At 45.2% G+C, this 17056-nt stretch overlaps 1 protein-coding gene across 1 annotated transcript in view; it reads right to left on the bottom strand.

Moving 5' to 3' along the window:
• The window catches only part of PBX4 (pre-B-cell leukemia homeobox 4), a 48648-nt gene that overhangs the window by 22300 nt on the left and 9292 nt on the right, over nt 1–17056 (bottom strand). Inside the window, exon 2 of the mRNA XM_012653990.1 lies at nt 12131–12204. Coding sequence (XP_012509444.1) covers nt 12131–12204 — 74 coding nt within the window. The remainder of the gene's footprint in view (nt 1–12130; nt 12205–17056) is intronic.

Below are 17056 nucleotides of genomic sequence, written 5' to 3'. Positions count from 1 at the left end.
TCCTGCGGCTCATCTGTAAAACAGGAGCCACAGGGCCTGCCTGAAGCTGCTGGAGGGCTCAGGGCGATGATGCCCGGAAGCACCAAGCTGCCGACATAAATAAATTGAATAAATAAATAAATAGAATAAATTGAATAAAATGAATGAATGAATAAATAAATGAATAATTGAATAAAATGAATAAATTGAATAAATGAATAAAATGAATAAATTGAATAAATGAATAAATTGAATAAATAAATAAATAGAATAAATAAATAAAATGAATAAAATGAATGAATGAATGAATGAATAAATAAAATGAATAATTCAGTGCTTTGAGTTTATTCCCAAGGTTGTGCAACCACTACCACTATTTCCATCCCCCCAAAAGGAAACCCCTCCCCATTAACAGTCACTCCCATTCCCCGTCCCAGCCCTCGACAACTGCTAATCTTTCTGTCTCTGTGGATTTGCCTGTTCTGGACATTTCATATTAATGGAATCATACATTATGTGGCCTTCTGTGCCCAGCTACTTTCACTCAGCATCATGCTTTCAAGGTCATCCACATTGTAGCATGATTCAGTGCTTCAATCCTTTTCATGTCTGAATAGTATCCCATGGTATGGATGGACCACAGTTTGTTTTTCTAGTCATCATGGACATTGGGTTGTTTTCATAATCCTTGATTTGTATATATTGAGTCACTTGTCTGTCCTACAGAACTTTCGCAATGATGGAATGTTCTAGACCTGCACTAACACTGGTGGCACCAGCCATGTGTGGCTACTAAGCACTTGAAATGTGGCTAGAGAGGTTGAGGAATGCACTGGTTAATTGTATCTGGTTTTAATTAATTCAGATGTTAACAGCTCCATGGTGAGTGTCAGCTGATGAGACTCAGAAGCTCAATTCATGGGTCACCCTGAGACTGGGGGCCAGGAAGGACGCTCAAAGCAACCTGGAAAACAGCTCCCCAGCTCTAGGGGTCCACTCCCAGTAAAGCCCTAGAGAAATGCTGTACATGGGACTCAGCCCACAGTACAGCTGATTAGATAAGGGATCTGAGAGCCGGGGCGCAGTGACTCACACCTGTAATTCCAGCACTTTGGGAGGCTGAGGTGACAGCATTGAGAAGTTCCAGACCAGCCTGGGCAACATAGCAAGACCCCATCTCTATGGAAAAATATATTAGCTGGGTGTGGTGGTGCACGCCTGTGGTCCTGGCTACTCGGGAGGCTGAAGGAGGAGGATCTCTTGAGCCCAGGAGCTTGAGGCTGCAGCGAGCTGATGGCCAATGCACTTCAGCCTGGGTGAGAGAGAGAGAACTTATCTCTAAAAAAAATAGATAAGCCTGGGCGCGGTGGCTCTCGCCTGCAATCCTAGCTCTCTGGGAGGCCGAGGCGGGCGGATTGTTTGAGCTCAGGAGTTCGAAACCAGCCTGAGCAAGAGCGAGACCCCGTATCTACTAAAAATAGAAAGAAATTAATTGGACAACTAAAAATATATAGAAAAAATTAGCCGGGCGTGGTGGCGCATGCCTGTAGTCCCAGCTACTTGGGAGGCTGAGGCAGGAGGATCGCTTGAGCCCAGGAGTTTGAGGTTGCTGTGAGCTAGGATGACGCCACGGCACTCTAGCCCGGGCAACACAGTGAGACTCTGTCTCAAAAAAAAAATAAAATAAAAATAAAAAAAAAGAAAGAAAGAAAGAAAAGTGATTTGAGTTCCAGAGATGTTACAGGCAGGCCCTCAAGGTGATTATTGGGACAGTAAGAAACCCCTGGGAGCACAGTGCAACGCCAACCAGGAGGCTGAACTTACAGATGATTCTGCCCTGACCAGCTGAAAAGGAAAGGAAACAGCATGTGATACTTCCGCTTGCCAACTACCAGCAAGGCCAACGCACAGCAGTCGGGAGGACCAAGCGGCGTTCCCTGATGTGATGAATAACTTACATTTACTCCCCTGGAAGGAGCCGTCTGTGTTCACACAGCACAGCCAGCCTGGCTGACATGGGACTCCAGGACTTCTCATTCCTCAGAGAGACACAGACCGGCACAGGGAACGGTCACAGCACAGAGAAGACTAAGTAGGCCCCTCCTTGAGAACTGCCAAGACAGGAGGGCCGGGTAGGTCTGCCAGGGGCCTCTGGGGCTTGGCGCACCTGGGCTGCGCTGTCCGCCAGCCCGCCATCCAAGACTGGAAGGTTCTTACACAAACTGGCACTCGTGTTCACGTGGAGGCAAAGCCTGACCTGCTCCGACGTGGGAGACTGTTCCTGGTCTGGTGCCAAACGCCACTGTTTGAATTCAGGCCACACCTCATTCCTCACTGAGAACATCAATGTGACATACCTCAGATTCAAACACTTCTGAATTCTGTAGTGCACCTAGCCCCAGAGTCAAAGCAGAGGGCCTGTGGCCAGTATTTGGTCCTCTCAGCTAAATTCAAAGCTCTCCAACCAACAAGGCTTTATTTTGGTCTCCTCAGAACAGCTCCTCTAGACACAAAGGACAGCTGTTTCTGGGAAGGAGAGTTTGGAAGGAAGCATGCACACCAAGAGTGCCCTTGGCCTTCAGAGACCACCCCAGGCAGGAACACCCAGGCACTGTGATGTGGCGTGGCATGGCATGGCCATTCCTCAGGTCGGCTGGAGAGTGCTTCCAGTACGCCCAGTGATGCCAGCTCACCTGGAGGACTGTTTTCCTTTCAGGCTGATGTGAATGACAAGCCCCGTGTTCTAAGTCTAAGTCAGGCCCTCAGATACTCAATCTTCCAAACCATATAAGATGAACTGGATTTGAAAGGGATTTCAGTTAATCTGTGTCAGTCACTAGAAGTAGTTTTCCATTCAACAAAAGTATAAGGTACACGGACGGAGGGCAGGTACCAGGACAGGCCCAAGAACACAGTGCATCCTAGACCCTGCACCGGCCAGGAACAGCCGTCAGTGCACACAACATGGTGTGCACACAGGACCGGTGAGTACAGGTCGTGAGGGACAGGAAGGGTTCTCTTCACTTGCGAGGATGGTGGGGGAGTAGGAGGGGCAGCACGCAGCTTGGCTGTGGGGTGCCTAGATGTGCCCCGGGCAGGCCCCTGTCCTCTCTCGGAGCTTCCTGCGGCTCATCTGTAAAACAGGAGCCACAGGGCCTGCCTGAAGCTGCTGGAGGGCTCAGGGCGATGATGCCCGGAAGCACCAAGCTGCCGACCCACAGGCCAGGCACCATTAATGCCCACAGGCTCTAAAATGCGGAAGTTTGGTCTCTACTCTAAAGGCCTGTCGCAGACTTAGCCAGAGGGCGATGTGAGAACTGGACGTTAAATGGGGAAGCAGCCTTGTCCTGTTGTGTCTCAGTGTGGGACACACCAGGACCCCAGCTCATGGGATTGCTCATCCAGCAGCAACAGTGTTTTTGGGCTAAGACTTGGCCACTTCTGTTCATGGGGTTGGGGGAAGATGGAGCAGAATGGACATCTCGTTTACTTTCCTGACACTGGCCAGCTTGTCCCTGAGACGAGAAGCCCGAGCTGTTCTTCACATCAAGGCCTGTGGCCCGCAGGTGGGACCCACAGCACTCCCTGACTGTACTTCCCACTGACGAGAAGACTCACTGAAGTTGACACTCAAGAAAAGGTGGCCGCCGACTCTCGGGCAGTGCAGGATCCCAGCTCATGCACACTGTGGGCGGCTCACGCTTTGCGAGGCTGGGCAGTTGCTGCCCCTTCCCTGCCCCACACTCCAAAACACACCCTGTGCCTGCACATTTGAGCCAGTCAGTGGGAAAGCATTCATTTCTGAAGAAATGCCCAGGTTGGACACACATGGCCTGTGCTCTGAGCCCTGCGGCTGCCTTGGGACTCAGCTCAGTGCAAGTCAAAAGTCCTGAGTGAAAGCCAGGGGCTGTGGTGCATGCCTGTAATCCCAGGGACTTGGAAGGCCCAGGTGAGAGGACTGGATTGGATCACTTGAGGCCAGGAGTGCCAGGGCAACACAGTGAGACCCCATCTCTTAAAAAGAAAAAAAAATGTCCCAGTGAGTTCCTTGAAGGCTGGGAGGCTGGGGCAGGGTCATGTCAGGGATTGCAACAAACAACACCTGTCTACTGAGACAGCAGTAGGTATCAATCCCTTATTTTTCCTCCTGAAACTACCTACACAGAGGCAGATGGAGCTAAAAAGAGGCGTGCCTAGACTGAACACCCACATTCTTTTTTTTTTTTTTGAGACAGAGTCTTGCTCTGTTGCCCAGGCTAGAGTGCCGTGGCATCAGCCTAGCTCACAGCAACCTCAGACTCCTGGGCTCAAGCGATCCTCCTGCCTCAGCCTCCCGAGTAGCTGGGACTACAGGCATGCGCCACCATTGAACACCCACATTCTTTTTTTTTTTTTTGAGACAGAGTCTTGCTCTGTTGCCCAGGCTAGAGTGCCGTGGCATCAGCCTAGCTCACAGCAACCTCAGACTCCTGGGCTCAAGCGATCCTTCTGCCTCAGCCTCCCGAGTAGCTGGGACTACAGGCATGCGCCACCATGCCCGGCTAATTTTTTCTATATATTTTTAGTTGTCCGATTAATTTCTTTCTATTTTTAGTAGAGACGGGGTCTCGCTCTTGCTCAGGCTGGTCTCGAACTCCTGAGCTCAAACAATCTGCCCACCTTGGCCTCCCAGAGTGCTAGGATTACAGGTGTGAGCCACTGCGCCCAGCCCGAACACCCACATTCTTAAGAACTGGTTTCTCATTCAGTCCCAGCAGCTCATGGACAGGACAAAGGTCACGAATGACAGCTTCCTGAGCTGACAGTTGATTAAAATACTTCTTAAAATTGCTTTTTACTACTACTAAATTCCATATTTTACATTGCTAAACAACTGCTATGGCCAGTGGGGCGCCCCTAAGGGCAGGGTGGGGGTGGGCGGGGACAGCTCAGGCACCTGTGCCTCGTGGCACACATGCCTCAGTGGGTGGCACTGACAATGGCCTATTTTTATTAGGTAAAAATTGAAATGGATTGACATTACACAATTCCACAATACTAAGGAGCATGTGACTGTAACCAGTGTTTCCAGGGGGTGGGCACACACTGGCTGTGTCCCCTGTGGGCAGCTTCTCTTGGCACGCGGGACTCAGGGCTCATTTGGGTGCAGGACCACTGCCTGTCCAGGTCACCACCCAGAATGCTGAAGCACCAGCAGGGAGTGCTGCCAGGGGTTTGAAGGCAAATTGGTTTAAAACCAATTCACTGCTAGCAAGAAGCCTGTGTGTCTGGTTCTCCAAGAAAGCCTAATCTTTGTGTTTCCATTTCTATGACATCTGCTCCCTATAATTTAATAAGGAATAAACAAGACAAGTCATCAGATATTCACACACCCATGAGAGGCATCTGAGTGGGGACAGGGGCATCATGGCCCAGCACCTGGTGTCCAAGGAGGGCCAGCTGACACCAGGTGTTGGAGACCAATGGGGGTGTCAATGTAGGGGCTGTCACGCAGTGGCCTGGTCAGGGGCAGGGGTAAAGAGGGGTCCATGTCTGGATTGGTATACATGGGGATGAGGGGGTGGGAGAATGATTAAATAAGCACGAGTCCCGAAGATGACAGGAGCAGAATTCTAACTGTTGGAGAAAGGATCTATAAATATGCAAAGGGAAAAATGGCATGGACTCTGCGGTGGTGAACTGGAATTAAAGATATTGGAATGGATGCGTGGTTTTCAGCATATATAGATACAGGAAAAACAGATGTGAATACGTGTGTGTATACACACATAGACGTATACGCCCACAAATACTATTTAGCTCTGTGTCCTGAGAATGCCCAGGAGCAGCAACACGCATGGGCAAGTCTAGGTCCAAGATCTACTCCGAATGGAACCAGGGCCCCTTGGAGAACTGGCTGATGCAGGAGAACAGAATATGAGCCAGGAATATGTATGGCGGCAAGTAAGGAAGTGCTCAAGGAAAACGGAGACATGTCAGAAGTACACACACGAAGCCAGCTTGAAGGGGCTCCCACCAGCCAAATCTGGGACAATTCGAGCTGTCAAAATGAATGATGATAGTAACTGATTGTCATAAAATAGGACTCCATGAATCCGTCCTGATACAAAATAAATAAATGGAAATTTTAATGAGAAATGGAGTACGTACACAGGCTCAGAGTACCTCCCTACAGAATACTTATTCCAAAGGGAAAGGAACAACTTCAAAAAGAAGTCACCATCTTATTGATAATTAAAGTTAACATCACCAGTACTACCCAACTGGCCTCTTCACGAGAACAGGGTATCATTTTGACGCTGCTGGGCAGAAGTACCAGACAAACCAAAAGGGAGGGCCTGCCTGTGACCTTCCAGAACATCAAGGTCATGAAAATCAAGGAAAGATGGGGACTGTCACAGATGGAAAAAAATCAAAAAGATATAACTACATGCAACACAAGATTCTGACCCGAGTCCTTTTGCTATAAAGGACATTATTGGAGGCTGGGTGTGGTGGCTCATGCCTGTAATCCTAGCATGCTGGGAGGCTGAGGCAGGAGGATTGCTTGAGCTTCAGGAGTTTGAGACCAACCTGAGCAAGAGTGAGACCCTGTCTCTATTAAAAATAATAATAATAAATTAAAATAAAGGACATTATTGGGAACACTGGCAAAACTTGAATAAGGTCTGAGGATTACATGATAGTGTTGCATCAATGCTAAGTTCCCAGCTGTGAGGGTTGTCCTGTGGGTAAACAGGACAACTTCTTTGTTCGAAGGAAACACGTTGAGTATGTCAGTGTCATGGGGCATCACATCAGCAACTTACTCTCCAATGGTTCAGGAAGAAAATGTATTTCACTATTCTTGGAACATTATTGCAAATCTATGATTGTTTCAAAATAAAAAGTTAAATACATATAAATAGACCTATGAGAACAAATGTAGACCAGTCGAGGTACAACGGCTTTGCAAACCAAATGGAATATACGCTTCCAGGTTAGGAAGTAAAAGAATTAGGTTGGGCGTAGTGGCTCATGCCTGTAGTCCCAGCCACTTAGGAGGCTAAGGCAGGAGGATCACTTGAGCCTAGGAGTTTGAGGTTGCAATGACCTCAAACTGTGATGACACGACACTGTACTCTAGCCCACGAGACTGTCTAAAAGAAAAAAAAAAAAGGAAGTTAAAGAATTAGCACAGGCTGGCTTTTACGAAAAAGGAAAGTGGTGATAAAGATAAATAAAATCCTGGCTCCTACTCGGGTTAAGGAGTGATACCAGGAAGATGCATAATGAGATGTTTCTTTGAACTAATACAGTACCCCAAATCTGTAGTCATCGAAGGAGGAGTCTTTAAAATGTCAAACAAGTATATACTGCTCAGGGGTCAGAATAAAAAAAAAAGTCAAATATAAAAGAATATCACATCTACCACAATGAGATATGGCTATTATCAAAAAACCAGAAAATAACAAGAGTTGTCAAGGGTTGGCAATTGTGCATTACTGGTGGGAATGTAAAATGTTACAGCTGCTGCGGAAACTAGTATGGTGTTTCCTCAAAAAAGTTAACATAGAATTACCATATGATCTAGCAATTCCACTTCTGGTTATACACTAAAAAGAACTTATAGCAGAGTTTTGAACAGATATTTGTACACCAATCTTGATAGCAGCACTATTCAGAATAGCCAAAAGTCTAAACAACCCAAATGTCCATCAACAGATGAATGGATGAATACAATGTGGTCCATCCATACAATGGAATATTATTCAGCCTTAATAAAACTGACACATTCTACAACATGGATGAACCTTGAGGACATTATGCTAATTGAAATAAGACAGACAAAAAAGGACAAATACTGTGTGATTCCACTTACATGAGGTCCCTAGAGTAGTCACATTCATAGAGACAAAAAGTAGAATGGTGGGTGCCAGGGGCTGGGGGAGAGGGGAATGTGGAGTTAGTGTTTAGTGGGTACAGTTTTGATTTGGGAAGATGAGATAGTTCTGGAAAAGGATAGTGGTGATGTTTGTATAACATTGTGAATGCACTTAATGTCACTGAACCGTACGTTTAAAAATGGTTAAAACGGCCCTCCTCATAAGAGATTTTTCAAGGGCATGGATCACTTTTGTGGCTCCAACATTTGGTTCAATAAATGTCTTTGGAATTTATGTTTGTGTGAGCAAATGTACAAATAATCATACAATTTAAGCCATGTTCTAGGTTCAGTGTAGAGGTTTAAAACCTGTGCAGATTATACACTGTGTGATTCTAAATATATGACAGTCTGGAGAGGGCAAAACTACAGAGACAGTAAAAAAATCAGTAGTTATCAAGGATTGATGGGAGGGAGGGATGACTAGGTGGAGCACAGAGATTTTTACGGCAGTGAAACTGCTCTGTGTGATACTATAATGGTGGATACATGTGAGTACATATTTGCCCAAACCCATAAAATGTACAACACCAAGAGTGAACCCTAGTACAAACTTAATGTAAACTATGGACTCTGTGTGATGCCGATCTGTCTGTTCATCGACTGTAACGAACGTACCACTCCGACGGGGGATGTTCGTAACAGGGAGGCTGTGCACGTGTGGGGCAGGTAGTGTATGGGAAATGTCTGTACCTTCCTCTCAATTTTGCTGTGACCCTAAAACCACTCTGAAAAATAAAGTTAAAAAAAAAAGGTTAGTGCAACCTCTGTGGAAAGCAATATGGAGATACCTTAAAGAGATACAAGTAGAAGTACCATTCGATCCAGCAATCCCATTACTGGGCATCTACCCAAAAGAACAAATGATACTCTATAAGAAAGACACCTGCACCCGAATGTTTACGGCAGCATAATTCACAATTGCAAAGATGTGGAAACAACCCAAGTGTCCATCAATACATGAGTGGATTAATAAAATGTGATATATGTATACCACAGAGTACTATTCAGCTTTAAGAAACAATGGTGATATAGCACCTCTTGTATACTCCTGGATAGAGCTGGAACGCATTCTACTAAGTGAAGTATCCCAAGAATGGAAAAACAAGCACTACATGTACTCACCATCAAATTGGTATTAATTGATCAACACATAAGTGCACATATAAGAATAACATCTATTGGATGTTGGGCGGGGGGGCGGAGAGGAGGGGACGGGTATTTGCACACACGGAGAGTGCAATGCGCACCATCCAAGGGATGGACACACTTGAAACTCGGACTTGGGGGGGGCCAAAGGCAACATACGTAACCTAAACATCTGTACCCCCATAATATGCTGAAATAAAAAAAAAAAAGGTTAAAATGCAGTGTGGGCAACATAGTGAGACCCCATCTCTATTTAAAAAAAAAAATTAGCTGGGCATGGTGGTGTGCTCCTGTGATCCCTGCTGCCACTCAGGAGGCTGAGGTGGGAGGATCGCTTGAGTCCAGGAGTTGGAGGCCACAATGAATTATGATTGTATCACTACATTCCTGCCTGGACAACAAAGTGAGAACCTGTCTCTAAAAAAATAAAAAAATATTAAAAATTGTAAAATAAGAGACCAACTCACTTTAAGAAACCAAGTGACAACCTTCCTGCCAATGATCTTTGGTTTTAATGATATCTTCATCTTATCTGGTGGCCTCTCTTATAAACTATCTTCAAATTGTTATTAGGTCATTAAATATGAAATGTCCGACTTCAAATCAAAAGTTTAGTTGATTATATCTCAAACAAGAAGCAGTACAGTTAATCAAAGTATGCACCTGAACTATCCACACAGTTTTGCCATCTTAATGGTAGCTTGCTTATGCCAGCAGCGAAGAAGCCTGGAGAGCAAGTGGTGATGAAATCGTAAAACGCGTTTTCCACACACAGCTTGTTGAGAATTGAATATTTTTCCTTGCAAGAAGTGGTCCAGAGCCTGGAAGAAGTAGTAGTCAGTTGGTGCAAGGTCTGGTGAATACAGTGGATGACAGAGTTTCCAAGTCCAGCCTCTGCAGTTTGAGCAGGGTTTTTTGCAATGTGTGGTTTTGCAAGAGGATTGACCTGACTCTATTGACGAATCTCGGCTGCTTAATCACAAGCATCCTCATCATTTCGTCCAGCTGGTTGCAGTAGACATGCTCTGTAATCCCTTGACCAGGTTTCGTGAAGCTGTAGTGGATAATAGCAGTGCTGGACCATCAAACAGACCACCAAACATCATTAGCATTTTTTTTTTTTTTTTTTTTTTGAGACAGAGTCTCGCTTTGTTGCCCGGGCTACAGTGAGTGCCGTGGCAAACTCCTGGGCTCAAGCAATCCTCCTGCCTCAGCCTCCTGAGTAGCTGGGACTACAGGCATGCACCACCATGCCTGGCTAATTTTTTTCTATATATTTTTAGCTGTCCAATTAATTTCTTTCTATTTTTGGTAGAGACGAGGTCTCGCTCTTGCTCAGGCTGGTCTCGAACTCCTGAGCTCAAACAATCCGCCTGCCTCGGCCTCCCAGAGTGCTAGGATTACAGGCGTGAGCCACCGCGCCCAGCCTATTAGCATTTTTTTGATGAATATTTGGTTTTGGACTGTGTTTTGGCACTTCATCTTTATCCAACCATTGGGCCAAATGCTTGTGACTGTCAAACAGAATCCATTTTTCATCGCATGTAACAATATGGTGTAGAAATGGTTCACTTTCATGTTGTGACAGCAGAGAAAGGCAACCTTAGAGACAATTTCTCTTCTGATGTTCATTTAATTCATGCGGAACCCATCTACTCAGCTTCTTTACCTTGCCCATTTGTTTCAAATGGTCCGATATTGTTGGAATAGTAACATCAAACCTTGCTAATTCACACATAGGTTGAGATGGATTTGCTTCCACTACAGCTTTCAGCTCGTCATTATCCACCCTGGTCTCAGGTCACCCACATGGCTCATTTTCAAGATTAAAATCACCGGAACAGAACTTCTCAAACCATCGACACACTATGCATTCATTAGCCACATCCTTCCCAAACATTTCATTGATATTTTGAGCTGTCTGCACTGCACTGGTTCCACAACAAAACTCATATTGAAAAATAACACGAATTTTTGACTTACCCACGGTTTCACAAAAATTACTCTAAAAAAAAATTTGAAAGATAATCATAAGCCAAAATGTACATTTGAAAGACTGAGGATGTACCTTTATAATAAAAACAAAACAACAACTGTCAAAGTGAAATATCAGAGATATCAATTGTCAAACTTAGACTTAAGGAAATCAGACATTCCATACTTAATAACCTAATATTAACTTTGAACAAGTGATCACGGTCAACACCACCAGTGATAGGACATACTGACAGCACGTACCCGCCACACAATGTGCTGAGAAGGACACACATTGCCTTGTGGGACTCCTGTCTGAAATGCACAACCTCATTCTCATCATGAGGAGACAACAGACAAACTGCATCGAGGGATGTTCTACAAAATGACTGAGCAGTTCTCATTAAGGTTCAAAGTCATGGATGACAAGGAAAGACTGAGGAATCGTCACAGATCAGAGGAGACTAAAGAGACACAATGACTAAATACAACATGGGATTTGGGATGGGATCCTGGGCCGGAAAAGGGCATCGGGGCAAGAACTGGGGAACCGCCAGCACGGTCTGCAGTTCCGCCACAGAGCACTCTACCAAGGCGATTTCCTGATTGCAGTGTTGCGCTGCGGCTCTGAAGGTGTCAACGAGAGAGGAAGCCAAGAGGAGGGTATACAAGAACTCTCTGTACTATTTTGACTTTTTTTTTCTTTAAAGCCCAGACTTAAAAAAATACATGTACTATTTAAATTTTGGATGTTTAAACACACAAAATTATTATTATTCAACTTTTTGAATTTTGTCATCTTTCCTTTTTCTACACAACTTAATGTCACAGCACGTTTTAGGTCTTGTACCTAGAATGCAGCCGCTTGTTACTTATTTGCAACAGTATTTTTCCCGTTATAAACTACAAAATAAAGCAGTGTGATACACCAGAAACCAGGGCAGTGGTAAAGCAGAAACAAAACATCCCGACCACCTGACGCACAAGAGAGACGTGGTGAGCGACACCGCTGCAGCGCACTTCGGGGCCGAGCCACAAGACCAGAGGTGCACGAGGTCGTGGCAGCCCTGGACCCACACAGGAAGTGTCTTCTCAACAGCCTACCTGTCTTTTCCTTAATCTCACAGAGCACACTGAAGAGAGCAGGCTTCATTCGATGGCAATTCAGAGCATGCTTTCTGAAAGAGAGGAGACAGAGGAGCACGTGAGAAAAGGGGAAGAGTAATCTTGTCCCCAGGGTAAAGATCCTCCATATTGAGAAATCGAACTGAACCAAGTCTGCCAGTCCTGACAGTTGATAATCCCTCTTACGAAGATGCAGTACAACTGCATTTAATCTAAATTTGATTTGTGCAAAATTAAAATCAAGCAATATATAAATATTCAAAACATTTCCCATTATACGTAGAAGCATAAACAATGCAAACAATGTAAGTTAAAACACTGCAAATAACTCAAGAACTACGAAATTTCAGGGTCCAATGATTTGAAAGCTGTGTTCACACTACTGTCCTGTAGTGGCATATTCTGGTGGGTAAGCAGAAACACCAGCCTTCCTCTCTGAGGGTCACACAATGTTAACTTAGCGGGTGTTTATTGAGCACCTGCTATGTTGCCACACACCACTCTAGTGTCAGACAAAGACAGTTGAGGTTTCTACCTGTGTGGCAGTTAAGATGGAGGGAGTAGGAGGCACAAAACACACACACAAACGAGAGACCCATCAGCCATGGCAGGTGCTTTATGGCAACTGGGTCACGTGATAGTGATGGCTAGAAGGTTTATTGGAGTTTGCATGTCTTTGAGGAGGCATCAAAGCTGAGACTAGACTGACAAGTCAACCTAGAAAAGGGCTGAAGAGAGGAGTAATTTAGACAGATAAAACAGCAAGTGCAAAGGCCCTGTGAAAACACACTTGGCTGTTTGAAACCAGGGTGCTCAGGGCAAGGCGCGAGGGGGAAAGAGAGCGATGAGAAGTTAGGCAAGTGGAGCTTGACTCTGGGAGCCTTGTAAGTCAGGGACAACTCCGGCTCTTGCCCGCCTGGGATGTGAACTGTGGTCAGCAGGATAACGGCCTCCATGTGCTAATCCTCAGAAGCCTACATGTTACCTTGCAAATGGAAAAAGAACTCTGCAGATGTAATGAAGGTTAAGGACCTTGAGATGGGGATATTAACCTGGATTATCTGGGTGGGCCCAAAGTAATCACATGAGCCCTTAAAAGTGGAGAACCTTTTCCAGCTGTGGGCAGAGAAAGAGCTGTGATGATATAAGGGTCAGCAAGATGCTATGTTGTCATCTTTGATCATGAAGGAAGGGACCATGAGCAAGGAATGTAGGAGGCCTCAACAAGCTGGAAAAGGCCAGGAAACAGACTCTCCCCAGAGCCTCCAGAAGGCAAGCAACCCTGCCAACACCTTGATTTCAGCCCAGTGAGCCCATATTGGATTTTATTTTTTTTTGAGACAGGGTCTCACTCTGTCACCCCGGCTAGAGTGCAGTGGCGTCATCATAGCTCACTGCAACCTCAAACTCCTGGGGCTCAAGAGATCCTCCTGCCTCAGCCTCCCGAATAGCTGAGACTACAGGCGTGCACCACCATGCCCAGCTAATTTATTTTTAGTAGAGATGGGGTCTTGCTCTTGCTCAGGCTGGTTTTGAACTACTGACTTCAAGTGATCCTCCAACCTTGGCCTTCCACAGTGCTAGGATTATAGGCATGACCCACCGCGCCTGGCCTAATATTGGATTTCTGACCTAAAGAAACATAAAATAATAAATTTGTGTTTTTTAAGCCATTAAGTCTGGTAATTTTTTGCAGTGACAACAGAAAATTAATGTAGGAAGCAATGGAAGATTTTGCAGAATGGTTGTCATATGACACAAATTGCATTTTTTTTAGGGTTGATTTTTTTTTTTTTTTTTTTGAGACAGAGTCTCACTTTGTTGCCCGGGCTAGACTGTGTGCTGTGGCGTCAGCCTAGCTCACAGCAACCTCAGACTCCTGGGCTCAAGCAATCCTACTTCCTCAGCCTCCCAAGTAGCTGGGACTACAGGCATGTGCCACCATGCCCGGCTAATTTTTTTCCTATATATTTTTAGCTGTCCAATTAATTTCTTTCTATTTTTGGTAGAGACAGGGTCTCGCTCTTGCTTAGGCTGGTCTCGAACTCCTGAGCTCAAACGATCTGCCCGCCTCGGCCTCCCAGAGTGCTAGGATTACAGGCGTGAGCCACCACGCCCGGCCAAGTGTTTCGTTTTGATGAAATCCAATTTATCTATTTTTTTCTTTCATTGCTTATGCTTTAAGGATGTCATATCTAAGAAATCATTGCCCAATTCAAGGTCATAAAGATTCATGAACTGTGTTTGAGTTAATTTTTGCATATGGTATAAGGGGTATGTGGTGTAAGGTGTTCATTCTTTTGCATGAGAATATCCACTTGTCCCAGCACCGTTTGTTGAAGAGACTATTATTTCCCATATTGAAGATCTTCACACCCTTACCAAAAATCAATCAGATGTAAATATATGGGTTTATTTCTGTAATTTCAATTCTATTCCATTGATCTATTTGCCTATCCTTAAGTGAAAAACCACTGTGGCTGCTCTGTGGAGACTGGACTGCAGGAAGGCAAGAGTAGAACCAAGAATACCAGCCTGGAGGCGACTGTATTCCAAACAGGCCAGAAATGCCACTGGCTTAGAGTTACAGCAAAAGACATGAAAAGTAGACAGACCTTTGCTTTTGAAGATGAAAAATAGACAGATCTTTGATTTTGAACAAGGAACCAATAGGACCTCCTGATAAACTGGTGTGGAGTTATAGGGAAAGAGAAGATTCAAGGATGACTACTGGTGTTAGGTCTTAGCAACTGGATGAGTGGTGGCATCATTCATTATGATAGGAGAACTGTAGGGGAACGAGTTTGGGGAGGAGGGTTTGGAAAGGAAAGTTGTGTTTTGATGAGGTTACACTTGAGGTATTTTGAGCTACCCAAGAGGAGGCATCAGATAGGCAGCTGGGTACACAGATCCAGACTCGAGGTAGGAGATGATATACAAGATATGGATGGGGAGTCGCTGGTGTAGAGATGGCACTTAAAGCCCTGAGACTAGAGGAAATCACCACAGGAGGCTGTAGACAGAGCGAGGCTCAGGAACATGGACTTGTCAGAGCTCAAGTGGAAGAGGAGGAAGAGCCTGCAAAGGACTGACACCAAACTGCCAATGAGGAGGAACCAAGAAACAGTTTCAAGAAGAGAAAAGTCATCTGTGAGAAAAGCTTCTGACAGATCAAGCAGGATAATAACCCAGGAGAGAATTAGGATTTAGCAATATGGACGTCACGGGTGACTCAGAGAGGGTTGGGAGAGAAGGTAGAGGTGGAGAGGAAGCAGAAGCAGTAACCACAACTCTTTGATGTTTTATCATCGAGGAGAGCAAACAACTGCAGCAGGTGCCAAAAGAAAGGCAGTGTATTAATCATGTTTACTTTGCTTTTACACTCTGGGGCTTGGAGAGACTGCCCTGCCCAGGGCTAGCTAATTCCTAGGGATAGTAAACTTGCCTATGAACATGGCCTTTATATACAAATCAACAAATCAAAGGCCCATATTCCCAACCACCTCGCTCGCTTTGCTCCCTCACCCGCTCCTCGACTCCTGCTGTGTGGCCTGGTTCCCAACAGGCCACTACCTGGTCTGTAGGCCTGGGGTTTTGAGACCGTGGTCCTACACTATTAATCTACAAGCGAGTGTCTTTCTTTCCTAAGTGCCTTCCAAGTTCACCATGCACTTCTGTGGGATGCCTTTCAAAAGGCTAGAGCTGAGGTGCAGAACTAAGATTCATGTCTCTGAACCCCAAATTTGAAAATGTTTATGGGGGATGAGATTTGACCTTCTGTAACTCTAAACCCAAACATTAGTCTTTCTTGTAAGGTATACAGTAGTTGATCACACGGGATATTCAGCCTAAAATACTAAACATTTTCCTTCCACAGAAGCAGCGTTATCATTAATTAAAATGGACTCTGGTTATAGCTTATCTTTTGAAAATTTAATTTTAACAATAACAGAGAATAGAATGAAGTTGGCTGTTCTGCCTTCCTAGAGCAGAATCTAGGAATGTTTTTCACCAGTTTTCTGCTTATAAAACATCTTACTTTAGATATAGTATAAAGCACCTTTTAATGTGCACAAAGTAATTTCAGAGAATGTTTCTATGGTTTATCAAGAAAAGAAAACAAATGCCTAAGCTCTGAGGGATGAATTAACTTCCTTGGTGGTCACACCCTGAGGTAACCCCCAATGACTCATGTCTTTGTATAATTCTTTTTCCTTGAGTTCAGGCAGAACGTGTGACTTGCAGTGTGACAAAGGTGATGGTACAGGCTTTCCCATGGTTACGCTATGTTACCTAAGACTCCATCTGAGCAGACTAGAGAGTGTTACCAGCTGCCTTTGAAGCCAGCTGCCACATGCAAGGGCTGGTGGCAGAGAACTACAGGCAGCCTCTAGAGCTGAGAGTAGCCCCTGTTTGACAGCCAGGAAGAAAACAGGGACCTCAGTCCTTTAACTGCAAGGAATTGAATTCTTCCAACAACAATTCGAGACTGGAAGGGGTCCCCGAGCTCTGGATAGCAACACGGCCTGGCTGACACCTTGACTGCAGCCTTGTGAGACCCTGAGCAGAGGATCCAGCTGAGCTGTGCCCAGGCTCCTGACCCAAGGGAATTATGAGATAATGAACGTCTGTTGTTTTAAGCTGCTAGGTTTCTGGTAGTTTGTTATACAGCAATAGATAGCTGATAACTTAATAGATGGTAAGCCAAAGAATGGGAACTGTGGGGAGAAAGACAGGGCTGGTGCTGGCATGCCTAACAAGTATATGACATGTTCTACCAAATCCACACATGTGCATTAAAAAGCCCAAGTAGGGCCGGGCGCGGTGGCTCACGCCTGTAATCCTAGCTCTCTGGGAGGCCGAGGCGGGCGGATTGTTTGAGCTCAGGAGTTCGAAACCAGCCTG

The sequence above is a fragment of the Propithecus coquereli genome, unplaced genomic scaffold (genome assembly GCF_000956105.1).
Source record: "Propithecus coquereli isolate 6110/MARCELLA unplaced genomic scaffold, Pcoq_1.0 Scaffold438, whole genome shotgun sequence".
In the NCBI taxonomy this organism is placed as follows: domain Eukaryota; kingdom Metazoa; phylum Chordata; class Mammalia; order Primates; family Indriidae; genus Propithecus; species Propithecus coquereli.
The sequence above is the reverse complement of the archived record's forward strand: the minus strand, read 5'-3'. Positions and strand labels throughout refer to the sequence as shown.